We start from the raw sequence: 19,130 nt of genomic DNA, 5'->3' as shown, positions 1-19,130 counted from the left end.
TTTTTCTTGTAGTTGGTACGCTTGATGGAAGATATTATGACCAACTTACAGAACATATCCAGGACTAGAGACACTTCTCGTGGTGGGACTAATTGTGAATTAGCAGCTTGACAAGTGAACACAGCGGCGTAGTCAGCGCGCCGTATCGCCGGCCACATGAGGCGGTTCTCGATGACGTCACCGGTGTTCTGTTCATATTCGGCGTCTACTAGTACGCCGTTGACCAGCCATCGGACTGTTGGTTCTGGTCGTCCTGTGGAAGAAAAAACAAGATTTAATACGAATATAATAAGGTAATGTGAAGACTTAATTACCAATACAAAAGAAAACATGTCGAAGTCCGTAGCTAAGTTTGCACTGACATTATGCCAGTGACAATGCAGGCATATCCCAGCGGAATACCATACTAGACGTAGAACATGGCATGGCAAACGTGGTCGGAATTACAAAATGTGTGTAATTACTAAAATTAAAACCTCAACATTGCGATTAACACAAATAAATAACAGGTACACCGTTAATCCTTTACAACTTATTTCCCTTCACCGGTAAACAAGCTACTCCCAAAATAAACGTTCACGATTAAAAGTAGTAGCGTGTCATTAACATGGACTCCTGATTAATATCATACAATCATGCCTAGCTCACGTTACCGGCACCCGAGCTAAATATGACTATGATGAATGTACGAAATAGCTCAATTCGTAACGTAATCTACAAAGGAGTCAAAAGATAACATAGACTGGCTTTCCCGATGCAAATGTTGGAGTGAAACAGGAATCCTAAAATGTATAAACCAGTGGCGCGGTAATGCGTGCACTTGCTTCGCTACGCTTGGATGCTATCAGGCTCGGCGCTGCGTGGATTCCCTCTCTAGCCGACCATGATAGTTCGGACTGTTTTCATGAATTTTACAAAGAGTACGGTTTTATGAAATGATGTTTGGGATGTTTTTGGAATATATTTTGAATCATGTAGGTTATTTCTACTCAAGATCAGGGGTATCATTGGATGTACTATATTTGAGTGCATTTGTATAGAGGTTACGATGATAGTTCCGACTGTTTTCATGAATTTTACAGGGTACGTTTTTATGAAATGATGCTTGGGGTGTTTTCGGAAAAAGGTTCGAATGTAGTTTCGGGTTTTGAATAATAAATATATTCTCGGAATCAGAGGTACCATTGGTTGCACTTGTATAGATTTTGAAATGCAATATCGTACGTTTCCACTAGGGTGGTTCAAAAAACATTTTTTTTTATATATCTCATCTACAAGGGGGTGCTACAACACTTTGAAATTTTTCAAAGTTGTATGAAATCCAAAAAAAAAAGTTTTTATTATTCAGAATTTTATTTAAGTATCTGGTTTCACACTATTTGCACATGTAATTTATAAGTTTTTAAGTAGAAAAACATTTTTATTTCTATTTTTTATAATTTGTCAAAAGTAAGATTTTTTGAATCTCACCTAAAAAAATCATAAAAACTAGAAATAAAAATATTTTTTTACTTAATAACTTTTAAATCACACTTTCAAATAATGTGAAAACCACTACTTACATAAAAATCAAAAAAAAAATTAAAAATCTTACTTTTGAAAAATTATAAAAAATAGAAATAAAAATGTTTTTCTACTTAAAAACTTATAAATCACATGTGCAAATAGTGTGAAACCAGATACTTAAATAAAATTCTGAATAATAAATACTTTTTTTTTTGGATTTCATACAACTTTGAAAAATTTCAAATGTTGTAGAACACCCTTGTAGTTGAGATAAGATTACAAAACTTGGCGTATTTTGTCAACATAACAAGTGTGACAAAATGAGGGGGTGCCGCTTCTTCTAACTAGAGTTTGAATTTTTCCCATACAAACGTGAACCACCCTAGTTTCCACGAAATTATATTTGGAACGTTTTTGGAAATCAAGTCACATAGTTTTGACGACCGGTCTGGCCTAGTGGGTAGTGACCCTGCCTGTGAAGCCGATGGTCCTGGGTTCGAATCCCAGTAAGGGCATTTATTTGTGTGATGACACAGATATTTGTTCCTGAGTCATGGTTGTTTTCTATGTATTTAAGTAAGTATTTATATATTATATATATCGTTGTCTGAGTACCCTCAACACAAGCCTTCTTGAGCTTACTGGGGGACTTGGTCAATCTGTGTAAGAATGTCCTATAATATTTATTTATTTATTTATAGTTTTTTGTTCAGGGAACATTATTTTATTAAATTTCTACATATATATGTATCATAATTATTCAATAACCAATGTTATAACGTATTTTTATTGGCTGCCAATTTTTGATAAATGTAATATAAATAATATTTTAGTAGTAGAATAACAGAACTCATGATTCTGCGTAGGAATAAGCTAAACCTTCTCTGAATCCGGAATCTCCTTCTTGTTTTTTTTTTTATTTTTTTCTCGGTGATTTCTTGAAGGAAGTTAGGATTCGGAGAAAATCTTATTATATCGATGTTTGTATCTGGGGCATACCACAAGAATATCGCTTGCAAATGCTTTAGTCTTACATGGCAGCTACCTCAATCAAAGGCGTAAAGTTCAAGTATATGCCAATGTGTAAGCCAAGTCATGAAACTCATGAAATATCCCCAGACCAAATACGAGTATCGCTTACTCAATATTTTCAGAAGTAAATAACAAAGTCAAAGTCAAAGTCAAAGTGTTTTTATTTGTGAGTATATGTCAAACTGATTACAGTGGCGGTAAATAAATATTTGTAGCACTATACCCTGCCTGGTGGCGTACAAAAACTTGAACTATAGATACTTTATTGCAGCACAAAAGAAAAGAAATTCAAAAGTAGATTGAGAATGTAAATAAATATACAATATATATACAGTGGTACTACTAAACGAAATTAATAACTAGCTTAAATCTAAAATAGGCCCTTGAGGCATTGTACCAAGGATGCTGGCGGCATTTCCTCGCTGTATCGCAATGCTGATACGTTAATAAATATAGCAACAGGCGATCTTATCGCAGTAGACTTAGGGTAGCAGATGAATGACATTTTGAGTAAGTATTCAAATAAAAGCCTGGCATTTCGCAAGCGACATTCTCATGGAATGCCTCATTTATGTATACTCGGTTAATGGCCTTTTACACCATGCATCTCACTAACCCGGGGTTAACCGGTTAAACCTGGGGTTCCCATGGTTACCCATGGTTAACCAGTTAACCCCGGGTTAGTGGGATGGTGTAAGTGGCGCTTAGAGTACCAATTTACCATGTTATACATAACTGTATTGTACGTGAAACAATACGGCGTCGATATTCGTCGCCCGCAGGCTCCTTTCGACTGGTCCTTTGTTTGCTTGTTTGTAAACCGCTATGTGCTTTTGTTAAGCCGGGATCGAACGGTAAAGCGTCCTTAGTTCCGCTCTGAGCAAATTGAATTAGTTCTCACAGTCCTGGGGCACTGGCGCGGTTTCGGGGATCTAATTCCAAATGTCAATGGGTTTAATTTGGATTTGTGTTGACAGTAACAAGTGCTGGTTACCTGCGTGACGTAGCCATTTAATTATATTTAAATTTACTCCGTTCGAAACAATATCAAAGCGAAGCGAACTTAGCTTATTTCGCGGGAAACTTTGCTAGGTGTATTATTTCTTGGTTTGGTCAAACTATTCCGCAACGTTGACTAGAGGTAAACTAGTTGAAAAACCGCGAACACACTTGAGGGCGTTATTCATGAAACTTAATACTACCAATTCATTCACTTTATCGCGTTCGTTCTCATGTGGTTGCGACTTTGATGTGCCGTTCGTATTCAAACTGCACCAGCATTACTGTAACATTACTGCCAAAAAGGTCAAACAAACATCCGGGCAACAACATCGATTTTGACATTTCCGGCAGTAATTCATTCGGCTAATGTCGTGCTGTAATACCGGCACTGCTGCAGTCGACTGCAATACTTTTTTTTTATGTGATAGTCAGCCATAGACTAGGAATCCTCGAGACCGAGTTTAGAGCAATTATTTCATGCAACCGATGATGCCAAAAATGCGGGGGTGCGCGGGACGAGGTGAGCGAAGTCCCGTGCCGTGATTGGTCCGTTCAAAGACACGGACGTCACACAAAGACACTTTCGACTCGAACATGGAGTAAAATTACCGTATGCGTGGCAGAGGGGGTAGCGCGACTATGCTCAGTCTGGAGGATGTTTTGTCTGTGTAGTCAGCAAACGAGCAAACGAAAATACTGCAGAAAACATAAAATTTAGGTGCAGCAATGCAGTTAACTGCAGCAGTACCTAATGCTGGTGCGGACTAAATCCGAACGTCACTTTAAACAAATTGCATGCAATCAATACGATTTTAATGTAATTTTGATAAGCTAATTTACATTCGAGCTCGACGCTATTCGCGGACCTAATCAATGGCGCAGCAGAGTTCGTGAATCGGGTCAGGCTTATTGTATTATGATAAAACCGGCCAAGTGCGTGTCATGCCACGCATAATGGAGGTCTCAGCAATTAAAGTTTGTGACCATACCTTCATACATACGATAGGAAAAACCCATACAATCCGTTCCTATTTACCCCTTATTATGAAAAGATAATATTTTATTTTAGGTAAATTATAATTGACGTCGTATCTATGGAGTTTAAAGAACTTAAAACTGATGTTTCGGATTTTTTAGGAGTCCTTTTTCTATGAAAGTTCAAATTTCTAACCTAGGCACTTTGCACACATCACAAATAATGTGGAAACATGTTGTATACGTCAGTCTTTTAGACACTGACATAAGGCTTGATGTAGCTTATCCAGTTTTCACGCTCTTAAAGCTAAACCACAAATTTAATAATGTTATTAGCCAAGGCGCCAATGATTGTCAGATCTCGAAAAGTCTTCAACGAGCGTTCTCAATTGTTCGCTAAATGAAAACTGCGAGTCACCGTTTGGAGTATTGTCTTGCCCCTTGTCATAGACTACCTTCTAGAGACAGCATTATGAAATTTATGAACCCGTTTTTAATTTTTTAAGCAAACCAAAAGGATTCAGTTTACACCAGCAATCTTGCACTAGAGTACTGCAGCATTAAGTAACGCTGACGCAATCTCAATCCGAACAGCACAGTCACCTGCATTGATATGCTACTCTTCGAAGGCCGCAACAATGTGACACGCTCTTATGGCTCTACAAATAAGATCGTGTCAGATATTATCAAACTACACAACGGGACTTAATCGCGTATTTAAGTTTTAAGATTTACCTCCAACGTTTCGAGGACGGCGTTGTCCCCGTGGTCTCGGAGAAGACTGGCTCAAGTTGACATCGACATCTTCTAGCCGCGCGAGTTTTTCGAACTACCCGCACTTGGTCTTGTTTATCAGTTTGAACGTTTTGCGCACTAGGGATGTTGTTGTTGTGTAGTTTGATAATGTTTAATAATCGTGAAAGTTTAAATCAGTGTATCAGATATTGTTGCGGACTTCGTTGAGTGACATATAATTGCAGGTGACTGGTGACTGTACTAACTCATAGACCAATTCGAGCGGACACTGACATCAGAGTGATATTTGAATCATGTTATTTAGTTATCGTGCAGCTCGCCCGCGCCGTAATCTGCCACAGAGATAGGAGCAAAGAATATAATACTCACTAGGAGAAGAACGGTAACTCCATACAAAAAAATGTCCCCAACCGTTTATACGTTTATACTAGTGGCGCCGTCGTTGTGTACCAATGGAACTAAAGTTGACAACCGGTTTAGCCTGGCGGGTATTGGTAGGTAGTAATTCTGTTGATAAACATATTTGTTATTTTCATATCACGAAATATATGAAAGATGCAAATATTACCCCTTGTTTGTGGTATTATCAATTAATTTAAATAAAAGGCATATTTATGTTTATAAGTTTTATAACATTGTATTATTTCATTTATTAAAAAAATGTTTTACATATAGAAATATACACTGAAAATTAAACCCTGACAACTTAATAAAAAAATAGACATTAATAAAGCGCATTCACAAAGTTTTCAGTATAATACAAATAACTTTAGGCATGCCTACCTATTACACTTTACACACACAGATACACTACACTTTACACACGGCATTTTACACAGATTTCCAACTTGTATTCATAGATTTCTTCACGGTTAATTAATACGCTTTCCAGATGCGTTATGACGCGGTTCCTTCTGAACCCACTAAAGCTATGAATTTCACTCAAATATGTATCTTCAACAGCCGTTGCTCCGCATTTAGCACATTTTCTATGTGCATTGCTGTAATCCATGTAGGTACAGACTTACAGAGTCTTAAGTGGTAGTACCGCTACGTTGTATTTATTATTTAAAGATTTAATAACTAACGTTATGAACTTTAACCACAGCAGTTGGACAGAGTCATTGACAAATATTTTTTTTTATTATGGTGGGTAGACGTACCTACCCTCCATATATTTTATGAACATTGATAAAGACAGTTGGAAGCAAATATTCATTATAAAACTTAATCGCTTGTAGTTAAGTTTTAACTGTTTTAAGTCCCGTTTTATGATTAATAATGTAAAAAAATCGTGAAAATTTAAATCTTAGTTGGGAGCAATGTTGCTGTAGAAAAATGTTTTTATTTGATTACTGGCAACTTTTTCTAGGAGGCCAAAGCACACATAGAAGCTCCAGGCGCATACATGCGCAATTATTTGGGGACATAACTTTCTTAGGAAGTGAACAGGCCTTGGATAGGAGCGACATGTAAATGCGACGATGCGATGCGATGGCGACGGTGTAAATTGTGTATTGTGTAAATCGCCTTACACAATTAATTTAATTTTGTGCTACAAGAACGTATCTCTATATTCTCATTTTTTTTGTGTTTTCGTTTTATTTTTCTTTAGCGGCGCTGTGCACTTTTTGTGATGGGGAAATAATTATAAACTCGCGACAGGTAAGATTCGTAAGACGTAAGACGGACACGTGACCTGATCGAAAAACTGTTACAATGTCATTGAGTTTTTCTTTATTAATTTAAATGCCATCTAGTGAGTTTCCCTCTAACTTGTACTAATATAACTCGAGTACTAACAGTGATGTGCTTAGGGGTTTCAAGTAATGCGACTAAATAACGCTAGATGGCGTTAAACTCAATTATACATAGTGCTGCCGATATTTTGCACTAGATGGCGATGTTATTAATATTTTTGAAGTGAAAACTGAGTTTTGCCGGCACTCCCAGAGTGCCACTTCTGTCGGCACTCCCAGAGCGCCACCCGTTGTTTTTTTTTCTTGATATTTCTTTAATTTATGGTTAGATCTGGTAAATGTTAATATGAGATAAATGAACGTATCGCTCATAGATTCAAACGCAGCGAGCGTTGCTCTTTTATATGTCCCGTCTATTAGGAGGGATCGGCACTTCGCCTCGCCCGGCGCTCGGCAAACAACCTTCGTCTTTATATAGAATTTTGGCGTTTGAAAAACAACAAAACGCTCCAGACAAAATGAAGTATTCACTCGAAACAACCCCTGATTGAGTCTCAAAAGCCGATTCTGTTCTTACAATTTATTAATGTCATCTTATTTTGATACGACGTCGAGTCGTGTCATCGGTAATTTCACGCGCACTATTAAGTCCTTTTGCGACTATTCCTGGTTGCATTTCGTTAGCACCAATCAGTGTTAGGGGATTACCCTGATTGGGGCAGCAGCGGCGCACGCTGACTCAATCTTCTTCTTCCTGCCCTTATCCCACGTTATGTGGGGTCGGCACAACCTGTTATTGTCTTCCATTCTCCTCTGTCTTTCGTCACCTCAGCACTCACTCCTTTCTTTCTCATATCCTCTTTAACACAATCCATCCATCGTTTTTTGGGTCTACCATCAGCTCTCCGTGCATTAACATTCATCCCTAACATTATTTTGTCTATATGGCATTCATCCCTTCTCATTCATGCCCATACCACGCTAACCTACTACTCCTCATCTTCATCTTCTCCGTTACCGGTGGTGCTTTCAAACTTCCCCTTATATATACTCATTCGATCCTTTCTCGTCACTCCACACATCCATCTCAACATTCTCATTCGACGCTGACTCAATGTCATATCAAAACAAGATGAAAACCATATCAAATTATTGAAACGTAATCGGCCTCTCAAATTGGATTCGGGGTACAGTCGAGGCCATTTCTGAAATTCGTGTCAAGGAGAATTCTTTAAATCAATTATCCAATTTCACTTAACTGGAGAAAACTTGAACCGGTCGAGTATCACATCAAAGTTAACCTAAATTGATAAACGGAACGGCCATCAACTTATCAAAGTCGCATAATTAATTATTACTAAACGTTGTGAGTTTGCAAATTTAATCGTAGCTATAACTTTAAGAGGAAAGTGGGCCGCTACATAGTTTCCATAACTTTTTCTGTAGGTATACGAACTTAAATAAAATGTTTTTGCATAATTTGCTGGCCCTTAGTATGTCTTTTTAGATTTTTTGAAACCTAATAATATTATAAGAGTTCCTCCTAAAATTTGTTCGCAATTTGGTTTTTGCTACAAACTCGAATAATAATGAAAAAATAAAAAAGTCAAACGAAGACAGCTATGATTAACATACTAATTCTGTAAAAATATTTTCCAAAGTGAAAAATGGAGACTACAATTTATATTATCGAGAAGCGGTCGTCCACTTTCTTATTAATGGTTTCGTTTAAGCGTAAATGTTATTCGTCTGAAAACTGTACAATCTATTTGAGAGAGAAAAAGCGGATTTAAGTGGATTCATTCTAAATCTGTGACAAAAAGACGTCGGATCTTTGACGAGCTGTCCGTGCAGTTAATTTTAAAGTGAGAAGGGCCGACGACGCAACAGGCAAACTGAGCCCTGCCGGCAGAGATGGGAAAATAGGAGACTGATTTAGAATTTTGACGATTTTAACACATAGGTCTTGGAGAAGACTCGCGAGTCAATCCTGTTTTAAGGTAGATTTTTGTTACTATTAATATCATACATTATATTATATTGTCTAGGTATTAGCTGCTACCACGTACTATGCCTGGTTTGCTCTTAGATATTTTTGTACCTTTACTTTTACTGTATGTATCTAAAAGCTAAAAAGACCAGCAAGAAGTTATACATAAATCTTTGGTCATCTTTTGGAAATATTTTAAATTTTTCATTACATTTGTTCCAGTGAAAACATTATTACAAAAGCAAAGTATTAATACACCGGAATACAATTATTTGTTAAAATTTTATCGAAAAATGCCCATCTCTTCATTGGGGCATCTACGTTAACACGGACTCTTTTCTCGCCTGGGACTGCGGATACGCTTCAATCAATTTCCCGATTATGCAAATACGGTGCCCCCGTCGATCGGAATTACGTCTGAGTTATACACTTAATCCAATAAAAGTCACTTTGATTGGAATCTAGCGATTTTGAAATTGTCGAGGTGTTCGGGGCCGATACCTGTCGTTGTTAATTTGGGAAAATGTTAACGTTTTTGAGATATTTTTAATTGAAGAATGAATTTAATGGCAATTATGGAAATATCTTTAGAATTAGCGTGATTGAAATTAATTGTGTGCAGCGTGTCCGATATAAAAGTGAAAATAGAGCTTAACATGAAAATAATGTTAACTTTTGTGAACCAAAAAATGTTATTATTATACTCATGGTTAGCATCCCACCAAACACATTTTCATGTAAAATGTTACCAAGATGAGCATATAGCTCGCACTGTCAAAAAGTTACCTATCAGACCTTATGTTGAGAGCTAAGCTTTTAACTCTACAAGCCCCTTCACAAACTCTACACCCTAGTCAAAACATGTGGCTTGGCTGTTTCGTAATACAAGTATTATTGTAGAACAGAATAATAATAAACAGTGAATAGTGAATACATTTTTCACCTTACGCCCATGTGATGTTTGCGAAACGGCCAAGCCTTATTGTTTATTTGTTTACTTATAAACGCTAATCAATGTGTAAATAGGCCTCATCATATTCATCTTATTACCGACAAGATTTCGCTTTCGTTTGCTAAATGTTAGCATTGTTAATAAGAAAAGGCCACGAAGTCAAACTGATCGAGAATGTCGATATTGCCTTGTACACTGTGCTACCTATGTACATTATGTACTTATGTATAGCTTGATCTCTGCTCCGGCTGTAGGAATGTTTAGCGAGATAAAAGCATTTCTGTGTATGTAGCCCGTTCGCCGGGAAGAAAAATACACTCGAGCTCGCTGCTTGACGTTATCTTATTATTTAATGTTATCTATGAATTGTGTATTTTATAGTGTTTATAATAATAATATATTATTTATTGTGCACCACGTAATGAAAAAGAGAATATAGAAAAAGAACACGAGTATCTACTAGGTAACAACAAGCGATCTTATCGCTATAAAGCGATTTCGTCCCGACAACCTTTGGGTAGCAGGAAACTGATAACTCACAATGAACAATCGGTAGTGCCGGTATGGGACTACCTATAATATTATTAGAACATCAGATAAGCTTCCATAAATATACTTATTCAAGAATTATAGTTACTATACATGAAATGCTTACACAAATAAAGGCAAGTTAATGTAGCGAGAGGTAATGTGATTTGAAAATGCTTTTAAATATGAGGAGGGATTTGGCAAAAGCATTCCATAAACCCGAAAAGTGAAGAAGTTGTTATAAAATTTAGATGAAGTAAGAAGAAGCCAGAAGATGCATGATGCATGCACACCGAGTAGAAGATTTGTACTTAAAACGCTCTTTAAGATAAGTTAAGTCAATTTATTTGACTTAAAAAATGAATGATTACCTAGATCCGTATTAAATGCTTTAAAAATATAATAATAAAGAAACAGAGTAAATTTAATTTTGTGCAAAAGCAGGTTTCCATTCCATTTTCGTAACAATATAACCACTTAGCACCGACGAGTTTTTTTAAAGAATTTCAATACCTGAAGCCCGATAACATTTCAGTAAGAAACTTTTCGATTATAATAAAGAATCGTTTTGGGGGTTGATAAAAGCGTTCTTGTGTAAGGGGCGCGGGGCGGGGGGGTTTGTCAAGTCAGCAGTCACACTTGAGGCGAGCAAACAAAGTTCGTCGCGTGAAAACAACGCGATCGAGCGCGACATTGCTAGGGTTGCCTTTTTATAAAGTAACAATGTATTATGAAGCGTTTTAAATCATTACAATTTTGAAGTTAGAAGGAGTGCAACATTTTGTTAGACTTTTGAGCAATTGTTTTCAAAAAAATTGAAAAAAAAAGGACTTTTTAATTGAAACATAATGAAACCTAACACTTTGACCCGATATGGTATGAAATCAAGTCAAATAATGTAATGAAAGTTAAAAAAAATATTACGTACTTATCTAGAACAAGGCCTAGCTGCTCTACGCGACACATACAATTAGTTTGTTAAGACGCGTCGCTCATTAATTAAAAAAGCCCAAGTCATACTAGTGGTATTTTCAAACATTGTATGTTTTAATCACTTATGTATTAATTGTTTTAATTAAATCTGATAGGATTAAGAATAATGTTTCCGTTTTTGATAGGTTGTGCCCTACTCTGCAAGACGCTTAAAATAGGCACAGGAAACAAACGAAATTATTTTTCGCGACCAACTAATAAGTACATAGTTGCCGCGTTGAAAAATCAGATTTCAACACAGTGAAAGATAAGAAATTACAAAATACGGGTCGCTGAAGAGCACAAACTTGCTGCGGGTGACAACCCTTGACAACGCCCGCGGCGGTACCATGCAAACTCGAACCAACTATTGTTGCAACCGGCAAAAACATTTAACTATCGTTCTAATGAATTGCATCCCATTTGAATAGTTCGAAAGTTGCTGAATTGCAAAACGGGCAGATGCGACCAGACAGAAGCCTGAGTTATGCTTCATTTTCGGTTTATTAATAAAAGTTTGTATACGCTACTAGCTTCGAGTTTCACGTGATACTGACTGTTATTTTAACTGAGATAAAACCGCTTAAAATATAGCATAAGCTGCTATTTGAAAAAAAAAAATGATTCATAATTTGTTACATAATAAACATAAATGAGCAAAACATCTGCTTTATGGCTTTATGACTTTACGCAGTCGCTAACGTAAACGTCAAGTGTCAACTTGTGATTCGGAATGAATTCGGCATCCCCAATGTATACGAAAACGATACCAAACTTGGCCTAGTAGCTTAGCTGATATACTAACAGCCGTATTCGAACAATGAGATACGTCAAATACTAGATATTGAAACGATATGGATTGGATATGTCAGTGTCAAACAAGTGTCAAAATTGAGTTTCTTCAAACAATAACGTCAATTTTGACACTTGTTTGACACTGACATATCCAATCAATAACGTTTCAATATCTAGTATTTGACGTATCTCATTGTTCGAATACGGCTGCAAGTCAACGTGCATCACTCTGACATGCTTCTTTCATGATTTCAGAAAAGGCTAGTTATTCAGTTACGATTTTATTATTAATAGTTTACAACGCTGATAAACTGACTGAACCATTATGTTATTGCAGATAAAAATAATAATTTTATCCATTAGATACTATTTAGTACGGAATAATTTTTCCACCGATATCGTTAAATGAAGATTAGTCTGATAATGATAAATCTACAGAAAAATATAAAACTTTTAGTTGATATGTGTTTGTCTCGGTGTCAGCAATCTATCCATATGTGAAACTGATTCCTATTAATTGGATTCACAGTCTTGATTTTTTCGTTCATCCTATATTTTGAAGGAAAAACTGTCAAACTTCCTTTTTTTAAATCAGCCTAAAATGTATATATTTTTGACACGTCCATGTAAGGTAATTAGTTATAAAATAGTACATTACAAGCTCTTTATAATGTGGTATATAATTAATATTATACCGGGTGTGGCCTGTAATATGAGCAAAACATTAAACAGTATGATGTACTGCTCATACTGACCAACATTTTTTCAGCGACTTTTAAAAATAACTTGGGGTTTGATTTTTAATACACTTTAAAGTTTATTCTAAGACGCAATGTATTGCGAATTTTGTTATGTTTAAGGCGTGACAAGCAATGATATGGCGTGGCGATATGGCGTCCATTGAAGATAATATTTATTTTGTATGAAAAATAGGGAGTCTAAATACTTCATAATTTTTAAAAGTTGTTGAACAAAAGTGTCACCGTTTGAGGAGAACAATCTATGTTTTAATTATTTGCTCATGTTACAGGCCACACCCGGTATAAAACGTATACCTACTTATAGTAAAGTTATCCCAGAATGAAGTTCACTCCAAAATTTAACTAACGACAAATTTGTTAGGCTATTTGCCTTGACTCAGTTTTGCACCAGACTATACATCGCCAGTAACTAAATACAAAAATAAGCCTGATTGAAATGATTAATAACTATTACAATGGGCACAGAATTCCTTACTTTAAATAAGATACTGAATTGGGAATGCCTAAGAAAAAAATAACCAATGCGAAAAATAAGTTAGGTCAAATTTTACAGTTTTCATTATGAAATTAAGAAAAATGTATAAGAAGGAAGAAAATCATTTGTAATAAAGTTTTGTAGCGGCACTTAAGAAGTAGATATTTTGCGAATAGCTTTTTCGGGCAAATTTATTTGTCATCATATTATTTACATTTTACTGAGGTACTGATATTAACTCAGTTATGCACTTAACTGTAGATATCAAGATAATTATAGTTGCGGGCCCCCCTCTCCCCAAATTTACATCAAAAATCTTGGTGGCTCCACTTTTTAAACCAATCCTTGCGGTGTCCTAAAGACTAATCCTGCAAAATCAAAGAAAATGTTCACGAAACGTCATATTTAATTTTCATCGGCTGCAAATGCCACTACCTGTATTTAAATATAATTAACTGGATTATAAGGAAACAAACTTTAAGTACATCATTCTGCTTCGTTTTATGCAAAGGAATTGTCTGCCGAGCGTGATCGAACGTGCATCGTACAGGGAAGTTACATTCTTATTTGAATATCGACCAGTACCCGTACCATGAGTCCCTGACAGTGTCAAAACTGACATATACGCTAACGTCTACGTAATTTACTTTGTATAAATCTCGCTCGTATTAATATGCCAGTTCGAGCGAGATGCATCGAAAGTTACGTTCTCGATAGCGTTTAGGTATTTTATGGGATCGCCTTTTTGTCTGCGGGTTCGTGTGACCCTTTAACTCACGGCCCGATTTGTACACCCACCCCACGAGATTGTTATGCCATTTATGGTTCTTGCTAAATTGGAAATTCTATAGCATAAGTATTGAACAAACAATTTAGCTAGGACCCTAAATGGCGCAACATTCGCGGAGCATGATGGTACAATGAATAAGATGTCACAGAGATACGATACTGATCTATTCTGTCAGTGTCAAAAGTGTTTTTTTTTTTTACCAAAAACGTCACTTTTGACACTGACAGATCAGTAACGTATCGCTGTGACATCTTCTTAGCATTGTTCGAATCGTTCCCGTATCAGCTTCTAAAGATCCTTGACCTCTCTTTAGTCTATCCTCCTCTTTACCTAATCCTTCGTTAGATGAAACACTTCGAAGCGTCCAGAAATAAAAGCACTGTCGCAAACCCTGCAAAACAACGAAGCTTAACTTCTGGTTGTTCCTTTTTCACAACGTCAATAGCATGGCGACAGACAACGGACAAAAAGAGAAGGACGCCTGTTCCGCCATTTTGGAGCCTGGATTAGTGTGAAACATTCCACTCGGCTATATTTGGCGCAGAACATTCAGGCCAATGCGAACGTACAATACGTACCTAATATGCTACACAACGAAGGCTGCAAAAATATCTGAGGGCCCACCGGGAAAACCGGAATTCGCAAACTGCGGGGATCTTTCTCTTTTACTCCAATGAAGGCGTACCTAATTAGTGTGGCAGAGAAATATGCCTGCAATTTGCGAACTCTGATTTTCGGTAGAGCCATAAGAGCGTGTCACATATTTTTGCGGCCTTCGAAGAGTAACATATTATTGGTGACTGTACAAACAGCAACACTCTTAACTGACCATCGGTGGGCCTCATTCCTTTTGTAATAAGTATACCGATGGACAGTTAACAATGTGGACGATGGTACATTGATATCAGAATGAAATGTAACTAAATGTCATTCAAATATCGCTCATTTTGCTCGTGCATATCCGTACATATATTGGTGCCGGCGAGACGCACGATAATTAAATGAAATGATTCAAATATCATTCTAATGTCAATGTAGGTTTGGGTTGGCTTGTTCGGCGTAGAATATTGTGTTGGATTGAGAGTTGACAATTCTTGGATGCCTATTCGAACCAAGTCGGTTAATTTATTCTGTATATATGTGTGCATGTATACGTACTACCAAGGTTGCTTTACAAAGTTACTTATTTAAGCAGTTTGTGCATGTAGAACACGGAAATAACACTGTTTCAATTTTTGTTTGCTATACATGATTCAGTATTTTTTTTTTCAAAAACAAATTAAATCCGTTTTGTAACGAATGCAGTATAAAACCTTTAGGTGTGGTGCTTTACTCACACTAACCGTCCCTTCTATAATATCCTGGATTTCTTTATAAAAAGGATGGTATCTACATCTGTGAGTTTGTTTTTTTTTGGTTTAACGTGGCGGGCACACCGCAACCGTGCCCTATCCTTAAAAATATGCTTAGAGTCTGGCTACTGAAATATTACACAAATGTTTGGCGGGAAATTCAAAAAATCTTGGGCTGGTCACACTTTGTGTAGTAGGAATTATAGTTCTGATACTAGAAAATATTTTTGATTTTCTGTGCACACGTAAGGTACCTAAAGATATAAGTTAAATATACGTTGAGGTGCACTCAAAGTCAGCTCACATAATTTCTACCACTATGTAAAGTACAGTCAACGATAAACACATATGTTAACACTTTCTCACCATATACCATTGTAACAAGGCAAAAAATGAAATGTAGTTTAAATAAGACCTTGCTCGATAATACCGTAATTGACCGGAGCGTAGCGAAGGTCTACGTTTCGACTGGAGCATTTTGCTTTTGTATGTCCGGATGTTCTCCTCTACAGGTCGTAATTCTTAACCGAATCTCGTGAAATTTTGTGACTGGATTCTATGTCTAAATAAAAAATTTTTGTCCGTCCGGTTTTTTGATTTTTTTTTAAATGGCGGAGTTGTGATAGCTCGCGCCTAAACAAATAGTGGTATCGGTACCATACGAGTGTTTTCTTTTTGAGATATGTTTATAGATTAAATGGCCAAAAATTCAGAAAATTTATTTCGCTGGTTTCGAAGGTATGGAGATATTTAATTTTAACTAATTTTAATTTGAGAAGGAGTAGCTAAATTTCGTCAACCCATCTAGGAACTATTTGGCTCAGTTTGTAAACGTTCGCTTTTTCTGTTTGCACAGAGGGTCTGGGTTCGATCCCCAGTAATTGTATGCTGGGATATTATTATAACTTTTTGTATTTTTTTACACATACATTTCGTATTGTTTTTTTTTTTAATTTACTATATTTAAAGCTCTTAGTACCATGTTATTTAAAGCTCTGCTCGCGAGGTCTACAGCTCACAGAGCCACTAGTAATAATCTATTAATCTATTACCAAAAAAATACATAAGTACTATGCCAAATATGCTAAATGCTAAGTATCAAAATATTTATAGAGCACCAACCTCCTAATTTGTTTACATTTGTTTAGGAGTTGTAAACATTGCAGTTTTTCGTTATACAACGCTACACGTCGACTTCGCACATTGTCGTAATTATTTAAGAGCTTAAATAATGGTTTGCGAACCTCACTCAGTATAGACATTATTAATATTATTTAAATTAAACCCCTTATAAACCGCAAACAATTTGAATGAATGACATAAATTGACAACTGACTTTTAGCTTTTTTTTTTAAATCATAGACATTTGGTGATACAGCAACGAAATATCTGTCAACAATTTTTGGCTAGCCAGACTCTATCTTCTTATGTGTTTTTATAAAAAATATAATTTTGGCATAAACTTCTTGTCGTCGGTTCAAATACGTTTTGCTTAAATAAAAGCAAGGTTGTTTAACACTCAAGAAGCCGCGTTTAGCTCGGAATTCATAAAGCTGATAATTGCGCGGCATTGTACCGAGAAAATGTTATTAGTTTCAAGTTCCACGAAACCTTATTCCATGAATTACTTATAGAAAGCAGATCCTTGTGTTTTCTGAAGGAGATTATTAGTTTAATTAATGAGTTTACTCACGGCTTTGATAATTACGAGTACCTACTGCTTGTTAAAATTATCTTTGAAAATGCCAATCCGATTTGATTATGTAGATTTTCTTTAATTACATAGGAGGCAATAGTATTTTCGTTACTATTAATATTCATGTCAGCATCAGTTTTTGCTTGTTCATCTTGTGGAAGTAATAAGCTTACTTATACATAGCAACACTCTTAATAGTCCATCATCATCATCATCATTCAGCCTATATACGTCCCACTGCTAGGCACAGGCCTCCTCTCACTCTCAAGAGGGCTTTGGGCTACAGTCCCCACGCTGGGCCAATGCGGATCGGGGACTTCACATACACCTTTGAATTTCTTCGCGGATATATGCAGGTTTCCTCACGATGTTTTCCTTCACCGAAAAGCAAGTGGTAAATATCAAATGATAAATAGTCCATCGGTAGACCTTATTATCCTTTTTGTAATTAGGTCCACCGATGGACAGTTATCTGTGTGGGCGATAGTACCTATTGATGTAGACCCATTATGTGTTTTATAGGTAGCACTAGTAATTTTTAGGCGTGACTTGCAACGTAGTTCCATGTGGGAGAATGTGATATGTGCACTGATATAGATTTCAAACAGGAGTCTTTTAATTTTACATTGGTATTAGAAAGCAAGGTGAGTAAAGAGGTGTTTTAGGTTTTTTTTTATGTAGGTTAGTGGATTGAAGTTTAGTTCAGAATATAAGTCCAAACACCCAGAAAGTAATCAGCACGTCATCCGCCTCCTGTAGAGGGCTTAACGTGGTGGTATTTAGCGATCCAACACCACTGGATTCTCTAGAAGCACGGATAGAAGAAGTTGAATACTTACCGCCAAGCACTCGGCAGGTCAGCAGAACATCGCCACCTCCCTGATGCGGTCCCAACGTGGTGGTGTTGATGACGCGCCCCCAGCGGTCCACCACCACCGGTTTCTCCAGAGACATGGCAAGATAAGTTGATTACTTACCACCAAGCACTCGGCAGGTGAGCAGAACATCGTCACCTTCCTGGTGCGGTCCCAACGTGGTGGTGTTGATGACGCGCCCCCAGCGGTCCACCACCACCGGTTTCTCCAGAGACATGGCGAGAGAAGTTGATTACTTACCACCAAGCACTCGGCAGGTGAGCAGAACATCGTCACCTTCCTGGTGCGGTCCCAACGTGGTGGTGTTGATGACGCGCCCCCAGCGGTCCACCACCACCGGCTTCTCCAGAGACATGGCAAGATAAGTTGATTACTTACCACCAAGCACTCGGCAGGTGAGCAGAACATCGTCACCTTCCTGGTGCGGGCCCAACGTGGTGGTGTTGATGACGCGCCCCCAGCGGTCCACCACCACCGGTTTCTCTGGAGACACTGAAAAAGAAAAACATGTTTAGAACTAGTTTTGCTTAATGTAATTTTGTTCAGGACTGATGACTTTAATGGACGATAAACGAAAGTTATTAAATGGTCTGCCAGATATTATATACCTACATTTTGTTTAACAAACGAATCTGGTCAGTAAAGGTTTGAGTTAGGTTAGACAGTTGCTGATCAACTGTTTTTTAGCAAATCAGTTAAATTATAAGTAAATTGTGATAGGCTACCAAAACGAACCCATGGAAGTACGCTGCTAAAAACCAATCATTCCCAAAACAGCACTATTGTAACAAGAATGGGAAGAAAAATGGCCTATCTACAGTGAAACATTTATAATCAAAGACGTTAATACGGCAGGTAAAACTTCGTATTTAATTTAGACCTCATCGCATAACCAAGTAGCACAAAACCCAAATAAAATATTAGCCAATCGTCGGAGCAATCCCGAGTTTAAATTTCTCAACAACCGTAAAAA

The 19,130-nt window shown here is 36.9% G+C and overlaps 1 protein-coding gene across 1 annotated transcript in view; it reads right to left on the bottom strand.

Annotated features, from left to right (window-relative positions):
- The window catches only part of LOC134790436 (nephrin), a 639,608-nt gene that overhangs the window by 212,575 nt on the left and 407,903 nt on the right, over positions 1 to 19,130 (bottom strand). Inside the window, exons 5-6 of the mRNA XM_063761218.1 lie at positions 18,536 to 18,649; positions 50 to 253 (exon numbers count right to left, since the gene is read on the bottom strand). Coding sequence (XP_063617288.1) covers positions 50 to 253; positions 18,536 to 18,649 — 318 coding nt within the window. The remainder of the gene's footprint in view (positions 1 to 49; positions 254 to 18,535; positions 18,650 to 19,130) is intronic.

The sequence above is a fragment of the Cydia splendana genome, chromosome 5, assembly GCF_910591565.1.
Source record: "Cydia splendana chromosome 5, ilCydSple1.2, whole genome shotgun sequence".
NCBI lineage: Eukaryota > Metazoa > Arthropoda > Insecta > Lepidoptera > Tortricidae > Cydia > Cydia splendana.
The sequence above is the reverse complement of the archived record's forward strand: the minus strand, read 5'-3'. Positions and strand labels throughout refer to the sequence as shown.